Here is a 26,207-nt window from a genome sequence, read left to right on the forward strand (position 1 = left end):
GCTCACACCGCCAGACCCCTAGTCTTCCCACACGGTACAGGGTCTACCAAGCACAGCTCCAGGGGCTAGCTACTATCAGCATCTTAAACATCGCGTAGGTCAGGTGCCACACATGTCACTGATACACATGCTGCACACGCAATAAACAACATTGCATGACACACAAACAGTGTCTGTCAATGCGGGGTGACAGACGAGAGCCTAAAAGACCATTCTGTTTCAGAAGTGGCTGATGTATTAACACCCATTCACAACCACATCTTCTTCATGTCACCAATACATTCACAACCTGGGGCTATAGGCTGTTCTGAAATGAACGGAATCCAAATCAAATCCAAATCACACATCAAATAAAGAAAGCGAGCAAACATACAAGGAAAAGAAAGAGAGAGGAGGAAGGCGACTGAGAAGGAACTCACCATCCTCTTTGCATTCCTCTGGTGGCTTTGCCTTCTTAGCGAGCCGCGGGTCCAGCCAGGATGTCGTCTTGGTGTTGTGGCTGGTGGAGAAACGAGAGAAGAAGAGAAAGAGAGAGGAGTGAGGGAGTGAGTGAGACGGAGAGGAAAGCGAAAAAGGAAGACGGGGAGGATTCTCCCTTCAGCATCATTTTAGAGAGAGAGAGAGAGAGATAGAGAGAGAGAGAGACAGAGAGAGAGATGGAAAGAGAGAGAGACAGAGAGAGAGATGGAGAGAGAGAGAAGAAGAAAAGCCTCTCCCTTGTGGGCTCACCTCTAAACGATGGAGAGAGAGAAAAGCTTTAGGTTAACAAAATGCCAATCGATTCTTTTAATTTGCTTACGGTTTCTCATTAGCGGGGGTGGAGAGGGGGAGAGAGAAAAGGGAGGGGTTGTGGGAGTGAAAGAGGGAGGGAGGGGTGGGAAGAAACAGGCAACTAAAGAGAGAGGGGGGGGGCGTTTGGTGAGTAAGTAAGTGACAGTACGAGGGAAAGAGTGCGAGCAATTGACAGAGAGGTGTGTGTGTGTGAGGAAATGTGTATGTGTGTGTTTGTGTGAGTGTGTGTGTGTGCAAACGATGGAAGTCAACAGCTGTGGGCTTGGCAGATTGGGCACCTTGGGCAGAGTACTGGACCCAGATCAGATAAGACCTGGTGCCAGGAAAACTTCAATGGATCTCTTTAACTCATCTGAAGACACAATGTCCTCCCTTCAGCACGATGACAGGACGGGGGGGAGGAGGAAGGAGGAGAGGGGGGGCTGAGGAAGGGGGGGACAACATGTCTACAGTAAAGCAAGGCAAGCTGCTGAAAAGAGCGGGAGCACTTCCTGAACCCTTCCTGTGACCCTCCCTCCCTCCTCTTCTCTTGTCCTCTTTCCTAACCTCACCTTCCCCTCCCTCATTCCTCACGTTCATCTCTCCCCCCATGGTGGAAATTCTGAGAATGATCATCTCAAAAAAAGTATCAAATGTCTTTCCAACAAGTATTTATTTAACAGATACTACTGTTACACAAACATCAGAATACAAAACCATCCATGACACACAAACAGAAAACAAAAACCCCCTGGCCCAGGAACCAGATTGGTGACCCCAAATGACGCATGGCCAAACAGGGTCTCCCAGGTTCTGATACCAAACACCAAACATAAAGCTGGTCATTAATTGATCACTTGGACAGCTATAAGAGAAGTAAAACAGTATTTTTTCCTATGGCCCGTTGTGAAGTAACCAAAACCCCAGTGAATGCCTGGGGCTAGCATCCCCCTGGTTAGATGAACAAAACACAGTCCCCTTCAGACTGAAACTTAACAGAAGAACCAAGACAGACTTATCCAACAGATACTCCAACAAAGAATGTTCCTACAAAAGCTGCCATTATACCTCTCTTGTCTCATCCGCCCTCCTCTTTATACCACCTATCCAGTTCATTTCTCTCCCTTCCTCTCTCCGTCTCCTTTTCTCTCTCTACATCCACTTTCTCTATGTCCTTGACTGAGAATTGGTAAACAAATTGATCTCATCTGGAGACCAAACAAAAGGAGCAGCCCCATAGCCCCCCCGCCCCCCCGCCCCCAACTCCGACCCCCCCACCCAGCATGCACCACCGCCTCGACACAACATCATTTACTCGTCGAAAGACATCCAGCTGCAAACTCGCCGGCTAAATGCTGTAACAAGGCGCTCTGTCTGATAAATATAGGGTGTGCACGATGTAGAGAGAGACATATGGAGGCTAGTGTGTGGTAGGGAGAGGGGGGAATTCAAAGTCTGCCTCCGTGGAGAAAACAGGAGAAGAAGAGCTGGCTGCCTGGCTGATAAGCACATTAAATCTGCAGTTTCTTCTTCATTTGTTGGCTGCTTGTCTAGTGTCGCCACCACACCACTTTCTCACTCTGCTCACTGCTTAGTGAGCCTCTGCTACGACGAGAAGACCATGTGACCGTCACACGATAGTGAGCTTTGATAATTAATAAGGATTTCTCTATGTTTTGACTAGGTGCAGGTGTGAGTGATCGCGTACACACACACACACACACAAGCAAGCAAGCTTGTAGGCAGGGATGCGGGCATACATGCACTTATGAGTGTACAAACACACACACACACTCACACAATACTGTAGCAGCGGGAAAGTAAACAATAACAGCAAAGCGAAAGACCACACGTTTAAATGAAGGAAACACAACTCACCGCTACGGTTTCTCTGTGGCCATAAACAAATCTAATAAGCCTAATGAATTACTGTACGCAGCTTGTACTACACAGCATGGAAACATCCGGGCCAAAGGAACTCATGCAATCCATAACAGTCCAATCCTGTGTTTGTGCGCGTGCACGTGCGTGCATGTGGGATTAAAGCTCCTTAAAATGCTTTACCCTCTTTACTCTGGTTGCAAAACAATGAATGCCAGAGCAGACCTAAAAAAAATCTCATTACAGTACAGGTCAGTGGGCTTTGGCAGTCGCGTGGGGCTCAGTGCGTACGTCTGGTGACACTTACTCAATAAAGTAGACCTCTCCCTTCTCCGTGTAGGCCATCTCCCAGCTGTCTGGCAGGGGGCCCAGCTCATCGTTGTCCTCCAGCTTGGGGGCCATCTTAGGGGACTCGCCCTCTCCTTTGGGCCCCTCGGCGGGGGCCTCGGCTGGGCAGGCCTGGGGGGGAGTGTCCCCCGAGGCATCGGTGCTCTTGTCCTCGTGCTCGCTGGACTCTGCGGGACGGGAACGAGGATGTGAGTCACGTCTGCGGCCGGCGCTCGGGGGTGGGGGGGGTGGGGGGGGGGAGGGATGACTTTATTGATATATTCTTGCTATAAGAGAGAGAGATGAATACAGATGCAGTGGGGAAGTGAAGGAGACAGATAAGAAGGAGACAGGAGGGGGAGAGGGAGCTGTGATGGAGCAGCCGGGAGAACAGATAGAGAGGGGGGGGGGAGGGAGAGAGAGGAGAAACGGGCAAGAGAGGACGCAATAACACCAAGGCAGAAAGGTGAGCTGCAATAAGAGAGAAAGTGATTGAGAGAGGGAACGAGACAAATTATGAACTCGCTGTTTGTGGAAGGGAAAAGAAAAATTGAGAGGGTTCAAAAACAGCGAGCGAATAAGACAGCGGGAGAGAGCGTGAGAGAGAGAGCAAGAAGGCGAAAGAGAGAGAGCAAAAGATAGAGTGAGAGAGAGCCAGAGAGAGCCAGAGAGCCAGAGAGAGAGAGAGAGAGAGAGAGAGAGAGAGAGAGAGAGAGAGAGAGAGAGAGAGAGAGAGAGAGAGAAAGATGGGTGGTTTATGTGTCCTAGTTTGTGTTGTGGCAGTATGTTGTGTTGGCCTCACGGGAGATCAGAGCCGCAGGAGGCAGAGAGGGCTGGAGGGACCGATGGATGGAAGGAGGGAAAGAGGGATATAGGGGCTGATGGATGGAAGGAGGAATAGAGGGCTGGAGGGAACGATGGATGGAAGGAGGGATAGAGGGATATAAGGGCTGATGGATTGAGGGAGGGATAGAGGGACAAGGAATCTAGAAATGTGGTTTCTGTCAGTGTACACTACGATGACCAGACCTCTCTATCCTTTCTGTCTCTGTCTCTCTTGTCTGTCTGTCTGCCTGTCTGTATGTCTGTCTGTCAGTCTGTGTGTGTCTGTCTGTGTGTATCTGGGACTGTGTATCTGGGAGTGGGACACAGCCAGAGAACAGAGTCCTGCTGGCTCGAGACCCAGGCTCATCTTCCAGAGAGCCCTCGGATGTTACTACACACAGAATACTTTAGCACTCTCAGTACACAGGGCAGCGTCACTATCATGAAGCCATAAATTATAGATCAATATTCAAATAATGATATCATTATAATCCCAATGCCAATATTGGAGCCTTTCAAGGGTTTCAAATGGCTTTTCTCACCGAAGAAGTTCTTTTGACTGTTATGCAGCAAGCCCTGTCTGAAGCCCACGGCGTCTGTGCTTTCAGTGTGGGGAGCGTGGAGAGACGACTGGGACCTGAATCTCATTGATCCAGCAAATGTGCTTAGTGGAATCTCAGGCTTGATTAGATCAGGCCCTGGGACAGGCTTCTCAGTGTCCAGAGAAGAGGCCTCATCTACCCTGCCTCAGCTGAGGGACAGATAATACATGGGTAGAAAACCTCCACACTGTACGCAGCTCCAAGGCTGTGTTTGTCTATGTTTGTATGTGTGTTTGTGCGAGTGTGTGCCAGCTTGTGTGTGTGCGTGTGTGTGTGCAGCTCTACCTGCCTGGGAACGTGTAGATGTTTTTTTTTAAGAATGTGGAAAATGTTGTAGTAGTTCAGTCTTTTATTTGATGCTATGTTGTTTATTTCACAATTATGCATATTTTTCCAACGAAGACACGTAACAAGGCTGTTAAACCTGTTGCTAAGCGAGACATTGCCAAAACAGAGGCGGTTGCTATGTGGTAACCAAGACAATAGACTGAACTCGGGTCACTAAAGTATTCGACTGGCAGAGTCGATGAGGGCAGAGGGCATTGGAGGTCACATGGTTCATAATGTAAAAGTTTGTACGTTGTTCATTTAGATTTTTTTATATAGGGAAGTTTTGAATGCAACAAGAACTAGAAATGGTATTACCACATATTTATATATGGTATGTATGTGACATGTTCTATATAATGAGAGAACCCTCAAATGTTTAATTTCATGATAACTGTCAATAATAAGAAACAGTCTCTAAAAAGCATCCTGTTGCACAGTAGGTACCCATGGTTACCATGGTGACAGTATGGTTGCCAAGTCTATGTAGTTGACGAGAACAATTTCTAGTCAGCTCTATCTTACTGATCCTAGCGCAGCCCTGTCACCGCAGCGAGGCAACGATAACCCTTGGCGAGATGGAGGACTCTGCAAAAGCTGACCTGGGGTGACGGCAACGCCGTTACCGTTGACGACGGGCCTCTCCTCCTCCTCCTCCTCAGGGGGGTCGATGCCGGCCTTCTCCATGTTGCTGACTGACTTGTTCCTCTTCCTCTTCCCCTCAGAGCTGGGTCGGTGGCCCGGCAGGATCTGGTCTGTTACATTTAGCAGCAGGGGGCTGGGCTCTGCAGGGGGCTTGGGGGTGCCGTAAAAGTTGTCTGAGAACACACACATGTGCACGCACACACACACACACACGCACATATACAAGCACACACACACGTACACGCAGACACATTTACACATGGTTAGAGAGAAAACATGTATACATGTATTTTGTACACATTTGATGTCCATGGGCATGGGTGATGTTTAAAATAAGATTTGCTTGGATATTTTCCTCTCACTTAACCAGTTAATATTTAAGAGGATCCCTAGGGAGAAGATGGGGAAAAAGAGAGAGAGAGAGGAGAAATAAAGAGAGAGAGACAGAGGAAAAGAGAAGGGCATACTTTAAACGAGTTCATGCTTAATTTTCACTAGATTATTATCACAGTGAGGAAACTGACTAGCTGGCTCCCCTACTCCAACCCTTAGAGGGTAAGAGAGAGAGAGACATAGAGATATAGAGAGAGAAAGACAGAGAGAGAGAGAGAGAGAGAGAGAGAGAGAGAGAGACAGAGACAGAGACAGAGACAGAGACAGAGAGAGAGACAGAGACAGAGACAGAGAGAGAGATAGAGAAAGAGAAAAGAGAGACAAGAGAGAGAGAAACAAGATGAAATTCTAAAATGAGACAGGGATAGACGGCTAATATTATGTTTCATTCAAAGCCAGGTGATCCATGAACAGACAAGCCCAGGGTTAAAGGTCAGCCATGTTTACCAGCAGCTCAAAGAAGAGAACCGCTCATACAGATCCAGACATACACACACACACACACACACACTAATTTACTCCCCCACAATGCCTCCCAAGCCAATTTCACCCTTGTTAAAGTGAAACATCAGGGCTATCCCAGTACACCAATCCCCTCATCAGACCATGCACAGATTCCTAGTGAGTGTGTGGTGTTTCGGCTTCAGTTAAGTGAATAACCATGTCTGTCTCTGGGCTCTGCGGGGTCGCCTCACTCCCCTCATCTGGGCGGCGTTACCAGCCCCCAGAATGCCGAGCGTTTGCTTGTTCCACTAAAAAGCCCCTCCCCTGGGGCTCCTGCTCCCTGACAGTTTCACACCTCACCCACTCAGCCCACCCAGTCTGCTCCCAGACACACTGAGGGCCCTGCCAAGCCTCCCCACGCATTGTCTCGTAGTGCTGCCTGTCTGTACTGTAGGTACTGTACTGATACACAGATACCGTACCTAGCCTGGCTTCAGGCAGGAAGTGTACATGTAAAGATAAGAGTGTGTGTGTGTGTGTATGTGTGCGTGCATCTGTAACCACAGTGTGGTGGTGTGTTAAAAAGAGAACTGCTAAGGTTGTCTGGTGCTTGCATTCCCTTAAGAGCGGGCTCCAAGGCCATGGTTCTTGACCGGAGATTAGGTTTGCAGTGAGTCTCTATGGGTGCCCAGCAAGATTAGTCTGAAGTTAGAAATATCATTTCAGTGGTGCTTGAGGGCGACTGGAGGAGAAGTCTGACTTGGTGGTGTGTGAAAATAGGGGTGAAAATCCTGCAAGATTACTCTAATGCAAGGGTGGGATGAGTATTAAATAGAAGCCCTCACATGGATGCTGCAGACAGTTTTGGGATGGTTGAGAAAAGCTGGTGGAGATTTATAGTAAGACGTCAGCTTGGTATCTCTGAGTAGTAACTGTGGTTGAAAAAAAAAATCCAACAAAACACTGAATATCCTAGCTTGCATTTTTTAAATATAATTTGCAGCTCTCATGTAAAAATAGAGGATGGTTTCTGTGAAACAGTTGCCGTAAAAATCTTACAGGGCTGCAGGGATTGAAACCCCAGACCCCAGACTCCTCGCAGCCTAACACCTGCACACACCTTTTGACTCGCAGAGGCAAAACCTGTTTAACATTTAAATCAATTCAAAAGCAAGTAGGCTTGAACTGGGCTTCTCTGCAGTGTTGTGTAACCCTTGACCCAAAAGACATGTAAAACCTCCAAAGGTTTGAACCACAGTCAGTCCTGACCCACCTACTGCCTTCTCTATGCTTTATTTGTAAGTCGCTTTGGATAGCGTTTGCTGGATAAAGAAATGGTAATCCTTTCTAGATGAGGCCTTTGGAAATGAATCCAAGAACATGGTGTGAAAGCTTCAACGATATCACCGCTCTTCTTCTGCTTCTACATGGACGCATCCCTAACAGACTAATCTGGCAGCGTGGGCTCACTTTTTGGATTCCTTGCAGTCAATTTATCAAAGAAAACATCATATCCATCTCCCACACACTGCTTCTCTCTCCATCCTCTAATTGAGCATTACATATTAATGTCCTAAATGATGGTGGTGCAGCCACCCAGAAGGACAGTTCTCTTGGTAGAGGCTCTGTGCTGGAAGTGATACACAGCTCCCGTCAACGACAAAAAAAACAACATTGCTCCTAGCAACCGACCGTTAAATTTACCATCTGCAATTAGTTTGTCTGCAGCGGCATCAGGCACTACGTCTTGGTACAGGAGCCTGTTACAGGAGACTGAGTCTGGGAGGTGGATGTCCTCTATGCACAGTATGGTGGATGTCCAGTGTGACAGAGGGAAGGGGCAGGACCATTGGAGGAGGGCTAGTCTAGAGCCACCCCCATCCTGGGGAGAGAGAGGATGGAGGGAGCCTCTCTCTGATTTGGAGAGAGAAGATGGAGGGAGCCTCTCTCTGATTTGGAGAGGATGAATGGAGCCTCTCTCTTACTTGGAGAGAGAGGATGGAGGGAGCCTCTCTCTGATTTGGAGAGAGAACTGAGATTCCATTAGAGATGGAAGGAAGGTAAAAATACTGAGCATGAAGAAACCTCAACAAGACACATTCGAGGACTGTATTACATGTATAACATATACTCTAGCAATGAGATATGGACTAACCTTTAGATTACAAAACATGATGACATGGATAAAGAGTGTGTTAGTTGTGGTTCTGAATGAGTGTGAAACATACCTTCATACGTTCCACTCTCTAGTAAAGCTCCACTTTTCTCCAATTCTATAAAACGGTCCACAGTAACAAAGTTATAATCCACCCCCGGAACCTCTCCTTCCTTGGGCTGCCTGGTTGTGCCTGCAAGAGAGGAAAGGAGAGAAGAAGAGTTAGAAGTGATAAACAGTAGCTCATAAGATTCAGGAACACACACTATACCATCTCCATTGGCCTAGCACAATCCCGGTACCACACACAAAATCCTGAATACAACCCTCGATTTGAATCTTGATTCGATTCCAGCTCTTCAGCACAATAACTGCAGCATTTGAATGGTTTGTACCGAAGGAGCTATGATGCTAAGATGCTAGATGCAAACACAATTCAGAGCGCTTAGTCATAGCTGTGTTCTCATTAGGCTGTTATCAGCTCCAGAGGTTGGTCTAATTGATGCTGGCTGCGATAGCTCAGAGCTACTGAGGTGATAAAGAGCGCCCCACATCCAGCGCTGTGTGAGACCTTGCTGCTGCGTACTCTGGCCTGTGGCAGCCTTTAGTGCTGGGGGCGGTGGAGAGACATGGGGTCTGTTGGATGTGAACGAGGAACAGGATAGTCAAATAAAAAAAAGATGTATATATGCATGGGGAAAGGGTACGTTTGATCCCTTTGATTCTGATTGGCTACGGTTGTGTCCTGGATCACACGGGGGGGGGGGGGGGAAATGGGTTAATGAGTGTGAAATTGCCAATTCATCACAGACGGGATCTTACTTTCTCCAAGACCAAGAGTGTTTATGATGTTACAGGATGATGCCAAAGCCTATTGGCCACACGCGCCACCCCTGTCACACACCCTAGGCTCTTATCACCTGTCACATGTCATTATGAGGTGACAATGGTGACAGGATGAGTCAGGATTGGTGCAAATTGAATGTCTCTTTTGCAGAAAACAGAGCAAGACACTCAGTGTTTTCTTCAGAGAGATGATGCTGGACACAGGCACATCATCTATCTAGCTGCAGGCTGTCCAAGCATGAAATGGCGTAATGAAAATAAAATGAATCCACCAAGGCCATTCAATTGCTGCCAATGTTGTCTTGAAGCTCAATTTGCTGATTAATGTGTTCTTAAGTGGGAAAAACAATCTGCTCAAGATGTCTTCTTGCAGTTAAATCCTTCTTTATTGCAGAGATGCTGTCCTAAAACGTAGAACTGCAGTGTGTGTGTACAGGACAGAGCCTTTTCATGATCATACTTTCAAGCATCATATCCTAACATCCCTTTTTCCCTACAAACAACCTGCATTACTTTAACTTCTAACAGCAGCAACAGTATTGCCATATGTCAAAAAAGGGCATGCTGGGAAAGTTCTTTATGACACGGTGTGTTGAGAGATAAGCAGGAAGGGCTGGGTCAGGATCTGAATTAGGCCACATCCCTTGGTTGACATGCACAGGATGATGGTCGAACTAGAGGACACACAAGTGTGTGTATGTGTGGTTTGTGGGCGGGCTTCTGTGTGTGAGAGTGAAATGAGTGTGTGTGTGTGTATGTGTGTGTGTGGTTAAGTTGTTGGTCTCTGTCTACTTGTGTGACAGTGAGTCGGGCTCCATGAGGCCAGTGTAGCAGTCTCAGATTACCCGCAACAGTTCAGTCAGAGCTTCAAAGAGGACCTTTGATGTGTTGGGCCACTATAATGAGAAGCACTTTGTAATAGTGGTTTATTTATGGTGACAGTTTGTACAAGTAGCAAGACAACAATGTCATCCTCAAAGAGTTATTAATGCATTATGTATTATGCATTATGCTCAAGGTCATTTTACAAAGGTTGAACATTTTAAAACACACACACATATAATGTATGTTACGTGCTATGGCTAATGAATTGTGTGATTTTGGGGGGAAGAGAGCTATATATTCAACTGACTACACCGTAATAGTATCTGTGAGTATTTCACTAAACCGATGGCCCAACCACTTCTTTGATAATTGTCAAAATGGCTGGGTGGTGTTGCTGGGTTTATCCCAAGGCGAGCTGAGGGCCCAAATCACTGAAGACCGGTGACAGTGGAAGCCCTGTTGGGTGGGGAACACTTTTGTTCAACTACAAACATCCTGTTGGTCAATGTCCTGTTTCAAAGAGGCAGAGAGAGAGAGAGTGGGGGGGAGTGGGAGTGGGAGAGGGGAGTGAGAGGGAGAGCGAGCAAGAGGAGAGAACATTCAGGCAGATATACGTCACCGGTTTTCTTCTGATGGTGAATACGAGTGTGAGAGTCTAACACAAACAGATTAACACAGATGACTGTGGCTGACACCCAGCTATTTGTCTCAGGGAAAGCAGCGTAATGACCTGGAAGCAGCAGCCGAATATTCTGTGTACAAAATGTTCTCTGGAACTCCCGGAGAGTGGGGAGAGATGAGAGAAAGAGAAAGAGAGAGAGAGACAGAGAGGGGGGGAAAAAGAAAATGAGGAAGAAAAAACATAAAAAAGCAGTTTGAACGCTGTAGCCTAATATCTATTCCAGAGAAAGAAGGAGTGGGTGAAAGAGAGAGGCGAGGATGGTGTGTGTGAGGGAAAAGGACGGCAGTGTGAGTGCTTCTCTGATAGAAGGAGAGAGAGAGAGAGAGAGAGAGACAGAGACAGAGACAGAGACAGAGAGAGAGAGAGAGAGAGAGAGAGAGAGAGAGGAAGGTGAGTGGGCAGAGGGTTACCAGTCCTGCTCTCCTCTCCCCTCTTCACTCCCATGTGTTCTCCAGGCATACACAGCCAGGCTAGCTGCATAGGTGGAGGCTATAGGGTCAGCTCTTCAACATGCTGTTTAAAGCACCACTTCATGTGCTCAGGTCACAGGTAGCACCCTTTGTGTTTCCATATCAGAGCTCATTCAGCAGAATAAATTAAGCCCGCCCTCTCCAACACTTCGGTAGACTAGTTATATCATGCGTTTAACATGACCCTCAAGTGCATTTACATTATATCAATGTTGGTCCATACGACTGGATCACCTAGGACATTGAGCCTGTGACAACAGTAGGCTGTGTTTGAGAGCTTAATGAGCATGTCAAACCATCTGCATGTTGGCTTCCACTTCAAAGTCAGTTTTTGGTGTTGTAGGAGAGGTTTGATCCTCTATATATCCTTGGTCTCCAGAGAGAAACTATGCCAGGCTTTAGAGGCCTTCCATATTGTACTGCATCTGCCTTCAAGCATCCTGCCTTCAAAAATAACTGGTTATTTTTCTGCTTTAGGTAATGATTGTAGAGGGAAGGTTTAGTATGAGGGTTTATGTCAAGGGGCGAGAGAGAGTAGCGAAAGAGAGGGGCGAGAGAGAGGGGCGAGAGAGAGGGGAGAGAGAGAGGGGCGAGGGAGAGGGACGAGAGAGAGGGGCGAGAGAGAGGGGCGAGAGAGAGGGGCGGGAGAGAGGGACGAGACAGAGGGGCGAGAGAGAGGGGCGAGAGAGGACTGCTGATAAGACCTGTTTCCATCTGACTGCGGCTCTGGCCCATGGTGTTGTGACAGCCAGGGCGACAGGCCCAGGCCTGGCTGGGCTGGGCGAGAGCGAGGCCCCCGCCAGGGTCGGCTACGGCAGCCTCTTCCATTCACCCCTCTAATCCCCCCTGTTGTTACTGGCCATGATGGCGTCAGCGCTCACTATTGTGGAGATCCTAATCTAACTGTTCGCCAATTAGGAAGCGGAGGGCCTCGGCTAATGCCTGGGTTTTAGAGAGTGGATTTATAGTGCCATTCAGCGCCAGGCGGCCACAGGGGTGGGAGGGGCGGGGGCGGCAGGAGTGTAGGGCAGCGCTCTGCGGGGATGGTCTTTACGACACGACCAAAAGCTGCTTTCAACGCACTTTTGTTTCCCTCTCAGGGTGGTAATGTACGCTGGACTGTGGATATGTTCACTGCCAGTTTTCACAAAAGCTCTGTAAACTCTTTAACTGTTAACTAGCACTGTCAAGTCTCAAATGAGTATTGATTAGGCATCCGTTAATCTGTTAGAATCTCTATTGAGTTGAGTGAATTGGGGAGTTGTGTTTTCATTGGAAATATGATACGGATGATTTATATTTCAACAGCTCCAGTGTATGGCTCTGGTACTTTATCTTGCAAGGTTTTTTTCGGACAGGCCTGTCTCAGTAGAGTCCAATGTGACAGGCTGCATGTGTCTCTACTATGCCTATCCATGGGGGAACTGACTGGAGGAGTTGAGTATTGACCAGCCCTGACACCTGCTACCCTTCCCAGAATTCCATTATTGGATTGGTCCCCTGGAGTGGCTGTCTAGAAAGCCAGCCAATGGCGAGGCCGAAGTTATTGACAGATAGCCTCTCCAGAACACCAGCACAAAAAGTGAGAGAAAGAAGCAGAAAGAGAGAGAGAGAGTTATTTAGAAAGAGACAGAGAGAGAGCGTTTGAGCGTTTAATACATCTATTGTGATCACTTAAGGTTATTGGAAGCCGGAATTTACACATGGCAACACACCATCATGAACATCACCATGTCCAACAGGGCAAAACACAAAGAAACAACAAATCAGAGAGAGAGAATGAGAGACAGAGAGATAGAGACAGAGAACGAGCATTCTCCAGACAAAGGGCAAGACGTAACGACCTGCCAGGTAAACAGCATCACACAGTCAAATCATTATCTTGACCATCAGCAGGGTACAATCACAGATGACTCAGGCCTCGGACCGGCTGGAGGACTACTGAGGGATTGGGAAAAACAGGAGGTCGTCAAAAACACGGCACAACTTTAAGCCATTTCTACACTACCTTCATGTTATGGCTTCCCACAATGTTTTTGGGGCTATCTCGTTGTTTATGATCATTGACCTATGCACTTTTGTAAAGCTCTCTCTTAGAAGTCGCTTTGGATAAAAGTGTCTGCTAAATACATAAATGTAAATGTACATAAAGGAGAGACTTGAGCCATCACTTGTCACTGTCTTTGCTTGAATAGCAACGTACAGTGCTGTACTAATGAGCTTAACGTACAAAGCAGGTCCTTGGACAAGCACATACTGTGGATTCCTTTTTAATTCTGTTTCTTTTTCCAAGCACTGGAGACTCTATTCACGGAGAGGTCTAAGTAGGACACAAGGCCATGGGGAGGGGAGAGGAGGGAGGCTGGAGGAGGAAGGAAGAAAGGAAACAAGAAACGAGGGCTCAGGTGCTATGGAGGTTAGAGCAGGGTGACTGGCCTTATCTACAGGTCCTCTAGCAGCATGCAATGTGGGCAGAGGAGCACTCCTAGGCAGGGCCAGGGGTCCTCAGGCTGTTTGTAACGGGCTACTTCAACACAGGAACGTCATCATACTGAACTACAGCTCAGTCATGGAGTTGTAATACTCTCGGATGCTAGTCTCATTCACTTCCCAGTATCCATGCACCTACTTAGCTGCTAGCTACTGCAGCCTCTGCATTAATGTTGTTACTTTAACATTGCACTGTTCCTGCGTGATGTGGGGAATTAGCTCAAATCCCATTTATACCAAACGTGATTACTGTTTGCCCAGTATATTAAGATGATTGAGAGGGAATCTGGAGTGCAGTGAGTACTCTAGTCCTAAATGATGATGTCACTATGATTGTGTAGGGGCATCTGTGGTACTCACTCACTTGAGTCCGTCAAACAGAGGGGTGAGTGATTAAGCTGCTTAGAGGTGTTGACAGTGACTGATTGGTTTGTCATAAAGCTCATCCTTGCAGTGCTATGTATTGATTGGCTGGACCATCATCATTTGACTTCTAAATAACTACCCAGCAATCCCTCTCAGGAAGTGGGGACAACGTTTCCTGTCAAAAAACAAGCTGCCTGAACGCTAGAGACTGAAACTTTCAAGAGCAAACACTGGGTTTAAAGTAGATTCAAATACTGAAACAGGCTAAATATACAACATGAAACACAAGCTAGGACAAATGTACTTTCACACTCAAAGGCACCTACCCCTAAAGAGAGACTTCATCATGTTGTTTGTGTCCTTGTGGGACAAGCGAGTTCTCAAAACACCTTTTCTCCTCCTTCCTTCCCTCCTTACTTCCTTGCGGCGTGTCAATGGGACAACTTCTTTTATCGCCTTTCAGACATCCTCCCGTCCCTTTTTCCCTTTGTGCCGCGGAAAACCAATCGTCTTTGGTCCCTATGTGGCGCTTGGACCTCAAGGTAGGATCAAAGTGCTTTCTCTTGATATGGTGGGGGCAGGAGAAAAAGAAAGGCAGAACGATTCTGCTTCCTGGGGACTCTTGACAGGAGATCTGGTTCTACAGCACAAAGGCAGCCATCCTCTCAGACCACAGTCTTTAATCTGCACAGATCCAAACAGAAGAGGAAGCACAACACGTCTGTTTCAGCACAGCTGCTTCCCTGTGCCTCTGACTGAACTGAGCCTGCCCTCCACGGACGTTCTCTCACGCACAAACACACACACGCACACGCACACGCACACATACACACACTCACACTCACACTCACACACATACACACACACAGCTAACACACGCACACACACACACACACACACACACACTCACACTCACACTCACACACACAGCTAACACACGCACACACACACAGCTAACACACGCACACACAGAGCTGACACAGGTAAAGGGAGAGAGGAACGGAGGGGGGGAGTCATACGCACACAGATTAAAGAGAGAGGCTGATGTCATCTGTTTGGATGTGCGACCTCGTGGGTGTGTGTTTCAGGCTGCGTGTGTGATGGGGCGGATGGGCTGTCCTCCTGACGCACGTGTGTACGTTTGTGTGTGTGTGTGTGTGTGTGTGTGTCTGTGAGAGATTGTGTGTGTGAGAGGAATGATCTGGGATGTGAATGTGTGCTGCTGTGTCAGCCTAATCCCTCAGCTGGGTTGTGGAGGCCAGAACACATTACCACCCAATGACACAATCTGTTTGTCAGGACGGCTCACTGGCTCTTATTCATTTATAACGCCCTATCACAACAGGTTTGCCCAAAGGCTTAGGACAGCAATCCTACCAGACAACAGGTTCACATATACTATGGTGACCCCATTAGGCTTCATCTCAAGTCTCACTTTTCAGTTCAGTTTTTCCGACTTCATTTTACTGACAATAACCTGAGTGTCAAGAGCCAATTCTGCCAATTCTTCTGGAGAGAGGCACTTGAGTCCAGGCTGGGATTTGACCCAGCAGCTGTGTGGGTCAGGGGCTAGAATAATCAACTCTCCACATGGTGGTGATCACTACACAGAGGCCTCTCAGCCCTGGAAGTCCAGAGGTTAAGCTACAGCAGCAGCTCAGCACCACCTCCAAGACCCACTGCTGCGAGTCCCACAACCAGCGCTGTGCGTCTGTCTGCACGTCTGTCTGCACGTCTGTCTGCACGTCTGTCTGCACGTCTGTCTGCACGTCTGTCTGCACGTCTGTCTGCACGTCTGTCTGCACGTCTGTCTGCACGTCTGTCTGCACGTCTGTCTGCACGTCTGTCTGCAGGCACGTCTGTCGGCAGGCACGTCTGTCGGCAGGCACGTCTGTCGGCAGGCACGTCTGTCGGCAGGCACGTCTGTCTGCACGTCTGTCTGCACGTCTGTCTGCACGTCTGTCTGCACGTCTGTCTGCACGTCTGTCTGCACGTCTGTCTGCACGTCTGTCTGCACGTCTGTCTGCACGTCTGTCTGCACGTCTGTCTGCACGTCTGTCGGCACGTCTGTCTGCACGTCTGTCGGCACGTCTGTCTGCACGTCTGTCTGCACGTCTGTCTGCACGTCTGTCTGCACGTCTGTCTGCACGTCTGTCTGCACGCTTGTCTGCACGGGGCTTTACTCTATAAAGTTGTGTTGTATTTGTGTGAGAAAAACTTTGTAATGTGTGTGTGTGTGTGGACTGTAGGGGGACACCTTATGGACGTGGATACTGTTGAGTTACAATTTAGGAGCTGGAACATATTCCATGAAAGCTAACAGAAAGTGATAAGCAGGTAGAACGTGATGTTTTGTGTTTTTTTTCTTTTTTTTATACGCAGTTCCCTGCTGTTGATTTAATGGCTGCTCCAATTAGAAGCAAAGTGTTGCAGTTCACATACATACAGTTGCCACAAGGCAAACAGACAGAAGGAACAAAGAGCTATAGAGGGCTACAGAGAAAGCGAGATATGGAGAGAGAGAAGGGAGAGAGGAAGCCACAGAGACACACAGAGTAAAGAGAAATAGTGAGAGAGAGAGATAAAGAGAGAAAGAGATAAAGGGAGATGAAAAGAGAGTGTGATTAAAGACAGAGAACAATAAATAGTCTCCTCCATGCCCTCTCCTGTCTCTGTCTTCCCAAGAACAGCAATTATGGAGCGACTGAAGTGTGGAGAGGATCGCCCCAGACATAGCACTCTGGACGGTCCCAGTCTAGCCCAAGATGTACAGTGGTGTTAAAGTCAAAAAGGCCATTGAAAAAGTTTTTGAATCCTTAGTGGATCAATATCCTTCATCTTCATGTGTGAAACTATTGACAATAGATACATCATAATTATATTCTTCAGCATTGTAGAATTGTGATGTTCTCGACAGCACCACGGAACAATAAAACAGCTAAGTACCTTACGTGGAAGCCTTCCTGACAACAAACCTTAAACTCAGACTCACAGTTCTCAAATAAATATTCAAACTGTTAATATGAAAATCATAAATAATTAAGAAACATTGCATTTTTCATGTTCTTTTTCTTTTTTCTCTCCCTTCCAGCTTGCTGTTTCTTGCTCAGGGCAAACAATGTGTTCTTGGAAACATACTAACTGACTCGCTATGTTGGAGAAAATAATGGTTTGAGGAAAATGTTTGTATGAATAATAATGAAAACTATGTTTATATATATTCACAAAACTGAGGTGGGGGCTTGGATTAAGATTCAGATAGAGTAGGTACTCTGGACAGAATGACAATTGAGAGCCTATTTTCTCCTTTGTGTGCTTTCTCTGTAATGGTTTATGACCGCTGTCTGTAACCTGCATTGATTACGTGCCTGATTAGCATTTTAGCTCTTTCATTCACATTTAATACACATGACGGGTAACACTGGAGAGTGCAGTAGAGAGGCTAGTGAGGAGAGAGAGAATACACAGAGAGAAACCCTAACCAAAGAAGGAAAGAAAGAAAGAAAGAAAGAAAGGAGAAAGAGAGAAAGGAGAAAGAGAGATACTCATCTATAAGCACCATTTATTAATTCATCACCATGGTGCTTTTGATCAATCATGAAAGACACTCAAAGCAGTTCAAAACAAAAACATGTACATAATAAAATCATGCGTGGACGTTCTGGAAACGGCTAACAGTACACAGCATATATGAGAAAAGAAAATGGAGCCTGCCTCAACAATCCAGCAGAGGTTTTAAAGAACTCTCTCTTTCTCTCACAACCGTGTCCATTCATACAAGATCAAATGTCCTGACCTCCCTCTTCTATAATGCTGTATCACCTGCACCTGCCCTTCTACCCCTACCCCCACTGTGAGGAGGCTCAGCCTAACACCTGCCTCCGTTCAGAGAGCAAGCAGAACAACTTACACCAGATCCTTAAGAGGGGGGTTGTGCTGTCCCACAACCCCCAGTGACCGGACTGCCAGCTCTGCACAAACTTTAATTGGATCCTTTTAAAGGTGCTCACCATGACCACTTCCACCGATGTAATTACCTTTTTTTCCTCCCCCCACTCACGTCCCCTTTAATGGTCGTGGGCCGAGTGCTCTCGCTTGCGCTCGCAAGAAAAAGCCAAGACACTTCGGCTTTACAGTATAGGGTAATCCAATTTCACCCACAGAGAAATCATCTCATGCCATATATACTTTTTCAATGGGCTCTTTTATGGGACACCATAAAAGCCATTGAGTAGTGTTGAATATCCAGCCTCATTGATTTCTCCCAAGTGAAAAAAAGCCCCCTGTTCTCCGCGTGGCTGTCCTGGCCGACACCTCGCTAGTTCCCCAGGATCAACGCTCCAGTCCTCAAGTGTACAAGTCAGTCTGGAACATTCTCTATGACCAAACTCCCCTGACAGCATGCAAATGACCGGATTTCTCAAATGATTAATTCCGGCACTTTTGAGGCGATTAGGAGAAGTCAATCAGATGAATAATATATGTACACGCTCTATCAAAATACGACTGCGTAGGCAAAGGGCACAGTGAGGGGGGAGAAAGTGTGTGAGAGAGAGAGAGAGAGAGAGAGAGAGAGAGAGAGAGAGAGAGAGAGAGAGAGAGAGAGAGAGAGAGAGAGAGAGAGAGAGAGTGAGTGAGTGAGTGAGTGAGAGAGAGAGATAAGCAGCTTAATGGCATAAATGAGAATAAGAAGACACAACCCTGGAGGCATCCATCTACTTTTGTTTTGGTTGAACACTTCAGCAGACCAAGGACACAAACACATGGTTTGTCTGCAGATCAGGAAGACAACAGGCTCAAACTCAATACTAACATGTCCCGCTGGTCAATATACCCAGTGGCATAGATAATATAAGATCATTGACAGTCCAAGGTCGATTTGTGGGGAACTCATTGGTCGATCATGCACAGAACTTGAGTTGAGCTGCTGTAGTGAGAGCTTGATTCCTGGAGATCAACTGGTTCAGTGGAACTACGACACACCAGGGTCAGGAACTGTTCCTCTCCGCCCAGACATCCCTCCGCCACACCTCTGTCCCTCACACACTTCTCTTCTCCTCCTCGTCCCGGGAGACAAACGGAGAGGAGGAGGAGGAGGAAAGGGAATCGAGAACGATGGATCTCTCTCTTTCTCTCCCCCAGTCTCTGACACAAATCTGTGCAGCTGCTCCCGCAAAGCCTGATGGGAAGAAACCATCATGCACTTAAGGGATGTGTAACGGTGTAAATGGCATGGTAGACCATCAACCCACAGGATGACTAAGAACATGATAAGTGCGTAAGACCATTGCTCTAACTGATTAATTAAATCCTGATTAATTTCATTGACTTAAGTAGTCTAATTGCATTTGCATGTGGCCTCGAGATGAAAGTGGTAAACAGAGAGAGAATAGAGTGTCAGAGAGTTCATTCTTTCATGATACATCAGAGCATCGTGGTGAAGTGGTGCTGTACAGGATTGCCCATCTGGGGAAAGTGACTCATTCATTGCTTGTAGTTAGTCTAACCTTTCTCATCTCTTACTCACCAAGTTCCATTCTCACTCATCCTGATCCCCCATGCTGGAGAGTAATGATACCTGAATATGGAGTGAGGGACAAACACTAACCTACATCATGAACACTTGAGTTGTGAATGGCGTTGTGACGTATGGAAGGGCTTCAGTGCCTTGATAGCACAGTTATGCCCAGCCATCCACATGACTGGGGGTTAGATATGCGCTTGCGTATGCATCATTTAACGTGTGCATGAGGAATACATGTGGAAGAGTTTGCCTGAGGGCGTGTTTGCTAATGAACGTGTGTGTGAATGTGTTTGTGTGTGTCGTGAGATGAATAAGCGGGTGCGTGAAGCTCCAGCCTTCACCTGAGAGCTGTGATGGGAGCCCCTTATCTGGGGCCCCCAGCCCTGCACTTCAGGGGGGCCTCTTTTCACACGCACCCGCAGAAAAAAAGAAAAACAAATAACCATGGCAGGGAAAAAACCCCGTAGAGGACTGATAGACTATATTGAGATTTGAAATGCATGCTGGTTTGTTCTTTACCCTGTGTATTAGTTTGTCAGTGTGTGTGTATGTGTGCTTGTGGGTGCGTGCAATTGTACGTATGCATGTGTGTGTGCGTTTGTATCTTAATTACTGTATTTGTGCTCCTTGGGCAAGCAGTCCTAGTCTGGTGAAATGAAAGGGAGATTGAGGACAGGGCGGAAAGAGAATCCGTAGAATAATAAGTCTCGGTTCTGACACGGAAGGAAATGATTACGCTGCAGTGATAGATGATACTTGAAAGCCGTGCAGCAAAAAACTTCAAAGAGGATAAGAAGAGCGTTTCTTTTTAGTGGAGGGACAGTTCTCCAGGGAGGGCAGAGTGAAGCGGTTGTCCTAAAGTTAGATAAGACCCTGAGTCTGAGGTACAGGGCCACAGATGACTGACTACATGACGACAACCTTACTCATGGTATGCCACTGTGTCCAGTCTGTGAGAGTCTCTTTGACAGAGAGAAAGAGAGAGAGAGAAAGAGAGAGAGAGTCTGAGCATGTGTGTGTGTCTTGACAGACATGCTTTAACATTTGATTGGGTTGCTGTCCAAAGAACATGCTTCATCATCCGGAGGTTTATAAACTCCACGGCCACACAATTTGAGTGTGTCGTTGTTTCCTTACGGTCGTGTGTGTGTGTGTGTGTGTGGTGTGTGTGTGTGGCAGGGGGCAACTGATTATCTGCAGATATAAAAGCTTCGAAGACGTAGAGCACGATTTGACAAACCCTGTCTTTACAACAGGCTACTGTGAGTGGCAGGTGAGAATAGGGGTGTTTCTGATATGACAGGAATGGTGACTGTACAGTATGTGGTGTGTGGGCATGTGTGAGATTGTGTGTATATGGTGTGTGAGGTGTGTGTGTGTGAGGTGTGTGTGTGTGATTGTGTGTGTGTGAGAGTGTGTGCAGGTGGTGTGTCAGGTGCATGTGAGAGTGCGTGGGGTGTGTGTATAGGGTGTGTGGGGTGTGTAAGAGTGTACAGGGTGCTAATGTGGTGGAGCTGAGTGTGGATGGTGTGTCTGTGTGTGTTGTGTATGGAGGTGAAGTGCTGAATGTGTGGAGGGAATGGTGTCCGGCTGTGTGCACGCGTGCACCAGGGCGAGGGCCCTATGTCACATTCCTCATCTGTTCTTACTGCAATGCACGGCAGGATTTGTCGCCTGCAACTGCCATGTGTTACCTCCTCTGTGTGCATCAACACAGCCTGGTCCATCAATAATAAAGATCTTCTCCTCTGAAACTAAACACAACAATCTGGACCTGTACCTAATGTTCACCATGAGAACCTGGCTGATGTGTGAAGACTACCTTCCCCTCCAGACCCGTCTAACACATTCAGAATGACTGCTTCTCAGGCCTGGCAAGCCCTCACCCCCCCAACACCCCCCCCCCACACACACACTCCTCAGCCTCCTCCTGTCCCTCCCCTGCCTCTCTCATCTGCCTTACTCCTGCTTCTCTTTTCCCTGGTCTCTCTCCTGCCTCTCCTCTGAGAGAGTCTCATCACCAGGCCTCTGAATCACAAGCTTAACCTAGCACTCAGTCAGAAGACCCAGGGAGAAGGAGGGGGGACAAGAGAAGAGGCACAGAGAGAGAGAGAGAGAGTGAAAGAGAGAGAGAAGAGAGAGAGAGAGAGAGAGAGAGAGAGAGAGAGAGAGAGAGAGAGAGAGAGAGAGAGAGAGAGAGAGAGAGAGAGAGAGAGAGAGAGAGAAAAAGAGAGGAAAAAATAGGAAAAAAAAGAGAGAGAAATGAAGTGGAAAGACATTGCGCTTATCCCGACAGGATGGCAAATGCATATTTATGACCCTGGCTCATTGTTCCTATTAATCTACACGCTCTAAAATGTTTTGTAATGGAGCGTCGGTGTCAGGGGAGAGATGCTCCAAACAGCCCAGCGTTTGTCTGCAGAGGTAAGATACACACAAACACCTCGGAGAGAGGGAGGAAAGGGGGGAGAGAAGGAGGAAGAGAAGAAAGGGGGAAGGACGGGTTATCATTTCTTCCCCTCCTCCTGTTTGCAACTTTTTTCAATTGCTGTACAGAAAGGCTCAAGGTCTGTGTTTTTGTGTGTAAGGGCTTGAAAGTGTGGCCGTGCATGCGCGCGCGTGTGTGTGTGTGTGTGTGTAAAGAAACTTTTCTCTTGAAAAAACGAATTTTAAAAGAAACTGGGTCTGTCTATCTCATTAGTAAGCCCTAATCCCTTCTCCTCTTCTGCCACAGGACATTAGAGAACCATCACATCTCTGCTCTCTGTACTGGAAGCTGCCACAGAATAGGGCTGCACATCCATATCTATGTCCATCTGTATATTACAGTATGCTCTAGTAAATTATTTATCCATCCATCCATGTGTGTTTGTGTGAAGTGTTTGTGTGTGTGTGAAGTGTCAGATGGGTTCTTGTTCTTCTGCCTTCTTGTCAGGTGTGTGAGCCGGTGTGTCAGAGACTGTTTATCAAAACGTGTTAGTATGCACTGTGCACTAGACTAGTCATGTGAGTCTCATCTTGCGTGTGAGTGTCTCTGTGTCTACATGTCTGTATGTGTAGAAGAGGATCTTGGCAACACTTGATCCCTGGGCCAGTCAGGAAGTGAGTCTAGGGAGGATTTGAGTGTACAGTGAAGCATCTACTCAGTCATTTCCAGTAAATAGGCAAAAACAGACCCTCGAACAAAGGGATTAAGCCAAATAAAGGTCCTTTATCCTTTGTTTCTAATCTCTCTCTTCTCTCGCCGTGCACACAAACCCTTGTGTCCAGACATCCTGTGCTCGTTGCCCACATCTAATTAATAGTGCTGAAATATCGTGGCATTTAACAAGCAAAGCTAATTTGCCAAGCCAAGGCATAGGGAGGTAAAGGTTAACTACCTCTGCACACACACACACACACACACACACAAGCACACTCCAATATACACACTTTGAGACACACACACAGGTGCAAACGCACACACACAGGTGCGTACAAGAGGACCTCCAGATTAGAGAATGAAGACTTCAAAGCTTGGCTTTCATTTCTCGTGTCCTATACCTGCTGTGCAGAGCTAAATAAAAATTGCTACAAGATGAGACTGAGGTTTACCGAGTGAAATATTTTTTGTTATTTTATCTCTTATTCGCTGATAAGCATCTCTTCAAAGGGAGATGAGATAAGGAGGAACAGAAAGCTAGGAAGGAAAGCTAAGCTTTTTTTTCAAACAAGTATCTGGAGGGTCATCTGATGTATGTGGCAAGTGAATAATTTGGACAATAGTGTCAGAAGATTAACCATCCTTTAAGTGCTTTTGGAGAGGGTTTTTTGCCAAGTGTTTTAGAGAAGGAGGCAATCATTCAGTTCAAAGTGGTCTTTGTGAAGGGTTGTAGCTGAACAAACAAGGACATGATATCCAACTGAAACAACACTGTTCTGTGACAGGACACGTGTGGAACTTCAAAGTATTCCCAAGTGGATGACCTGACCTCTCACTCACAGTGAGGAAACTGACAGGCTGGCTCCACCACTCTACCCCCTAGAGAGTAAGATTTGGAGGGGAGAACAGGGACAGCATAGTCTCCAGCCATTAGAGAGAGAGAGAGAGAGAGAGAGAGAGAGAGCAAGAAAGAAAGAGAGAGGGAGGTGGGGCAGTGTACTGGATGAATAAATGGGTAAAGAGCTTTCTTTGGGCCATTTGCACATAACAAGTAGCTACCACGCTAGTCCACAAAACACTGGTGAAATTACGGAGTGAGGACTGATCAGCCAGCACTTTAGGCTTTCACCATCTATTTTAGACCTGTACTTCTGACAGGAGTTATTACCCAGGCACCTTTCCAATAATACTATCAGCGCCACAAAAATTATTTTTCTAGTGCCAGAAATGTGTTTTCATTTGTCATGGACTGGGAAGATACAATTCCATATGGAACATTCAAAGGGCCAAATGAGGATGATTATAGTTTTGCTTTGGTTTTTCAATCAACATACCCTAACAACCACATTCTGAAACAACCTGACAGACCCAGGCTCCCACAGACCTTACAAAAAGGTCTGCAATCAAATTTGAAATTGTGGAAGAACACAAATTAAGTCATTTCAAATGCAGATGTTAAAGATGTGTGGGCCACCTGACATCCAGTGGTTTATTGTTCAAGGCTGGGGGTCTGGTGGCTGGGGGTCTGGGGGGTTGGGGGTCTGGGGGGTTGGGGGTCTGGTGGCTGGGGGTCTGGGGGGTTGGGGGTCTGGTGGCTGGGGGTCTGGGGGGTTGGGGGTCTGGCTGGTTGGGAGTCTAGGGGTTTGGGGGGTTGGGGGTCTGGGGGCTGGGGATCTGGGGGGTTGGGGGACTGGGGGGTTGGGGAATTGGGGGTCTGGGGGGTTGGGGGTCTGGGGGGTTGGGGGATTGGGGGGTTGGGGGTCTAGGGGTTTGGGGGACTGGGGGTCTAGGGGTTTGGGGGACTGGGGGGTTGGAGGATTGGGGGGCTGGGCTACAGCAGAGGGCTCCCCCTGCCTAGGAAGTGTCATTCTATAGACAGGGTAGTGTGGGTCTGCATCAGACCATGACTGTGGGCTGGTGTCCTGGCCTAGTTGAGCTTGTACTGAGCCAGAGAGGAGGCTTCTATTGTAATGCCTCTATTGTAAAGCAGCAAATCCTGCTGATATGTGGGAGCCTGAACAGAGAGGAAGATTATGTCTTAGATTTCCTAAAGCGTGAATTATATGGGGAGGACGTCGACAAAGCGCGATGCTCTTGTCTACCCCGCCTCTGCCACATCAAGCCTTGTTCATTTTGGTTAGCATGAATGTGTTCTGGACGAGCTAATGAAAATGTGATTTCTCCCTCTGTGTCGGTCTCACTCCCCCTTTCTCCTTCTTTCCCTCCCTCCCTCTCCATTGCTTTCTCTCTCCTTGTCTCTCTTTCTCAGTCCCTCACTCCCCCCCACCCCCTTTTCTCTCCCTGTCTATGATGCTCCCTCACAAACTCAAACAGACAAGCACACACATGCACACATCCCAAATCAGCTCACCTCTCACGGAACAGCGTCAGCCTGCAAGAAAGGCGATGACTGATTGCCTCTTTAGAGTGTACGAGGCAATAAGGCAGCATGTCAACTGTAGCAGGAGCGCTGGTGTCCAGCCAGGCAAGCTGTAGCACAGGAGATGGAAATGATGATGGAGTCCCACTTCTTAGAAAGCTCATACACGCAGACAGAAACACATACAGAAATGCATGCAGAAACACATGCAGACAAGAACACACGCAGAAACACATACAAGTTTCTGTCAGCATAGGCTTCCTGAGCAATTGGCCATGAAAAGGAGACAATGAAACAACAAGAGTGTGCTTTGAAGTGCAGAAACTTGGGGCCTGGTTAGAGAGGGAGAGGGAGATTGTGAGTGTGTGAGTGTGTGAGTGAGTGTGAGTGTGAGTGTGAGAGAGAGAGAGAGAGAGAGAGAGAGAGAGAGAGAGAGAGAGAGAGAGAGAGAGAGAGAGAGAGAGATGAGAGAGAATGAGGGAGGGAGGGAGGGAGGGAGGGAGGGAGGGAGGGAGGGAGGGAGGGAGGGAGGGAGGGAGGGAGGGAGGGAGGGAGGGAGGGAGGGAGGGAGGGAGGGAGGGAGGGAGGGAGGGAGAGAAAGGGGGGAGAAATAAAGAAAGAGAGACAGGGTGGGGAAGGAAAGGCAGAAAAAGCACAATGTCAGCTGGATGCTGACCTCCCTCCCTTTTCCAAGGTCTGTGGATTGTGATTAAGATGTGTGAAATTCAGATCAGATCCACCCACCCAGCCTCCCCTGTTGCTCATACATAACCCATAGCCTCTTTGTTTAACTATGTATTTTTTATGTACATGTAAACCGACACTTGACTTCCACAGAACCACCATTTTGTTATTCATGATTGGAAGCCATCTGCGCTTCAAGACACTGCGATCAGGAGTAAACCTGATTGTTTTGTGGGTGTCAGCCATATCCAGTAGCTATACATCCGGTGATCCTTGTGACAGATGTCACGGATCGTACAGAAGCATTACACCACAGTGGGAAGTGAGCAGTGAGGAATGTGCATCAAAGGGAGGCATCAGCCTCGCTCCAACATCTCTGGAGGAACTGGAGTGTATAGAAGTGTGGAGCGAGGCTGCAGCTCTTTCTC

The 26,207-nt window shown here is 47.4% G+C and overlaps 1 protein-coding gene across 2 annotated transcripts in view; it reads right to left on the minus strand.

Moving 5' to 3' along the window:
- The window catches only part of magi2a (membrane associated guanylate kinase, WW and PDZ domain containing 2a), a 120,450-nt gene that overhangs the window by 40,218 nt on the left and 54,025 nt on the right, over positions 1–26,207 (minus strand). For both annotated transcript variants that reach the window (XM_084701117.1, XM_084701118.1), the window contains exons 3-6: positions 8,444–8,563; positions 5,336–5,551; positions 2,960–3,167; positions 420–499 (exon numbers count right to left, since the gene is read on the minus strand). In XM_084701117.1, coding sequence (XP_084557243.1) covers positions 420–499; positions 2,960–3,167; positions 5,336–5,551; positions 8,444–8,563 — 624 coding nt within the window. The remainder of the gene's footprint in view (positions 1–419; positions 500–2,959; positions 3,168–5,335; positions 5,552–8,443; positions 8,564–26,207) is intronic.

Source organism: Hypomesus nipponensis, chromosome 7 (assembly GCF_054491055.1).
Source record: "Hypomesus nipponensis isolate SF chromosome 7, ASM5449105v1, whole genome shotgun sequence".
In the NCBI taxonomy this organism is placed as follows: Eukaryota; Metazoa; Chordata; class Actinopteri; order Osmeriformes; family Osmeridae; genus Hypomesus; species Hypomesus nipponensis.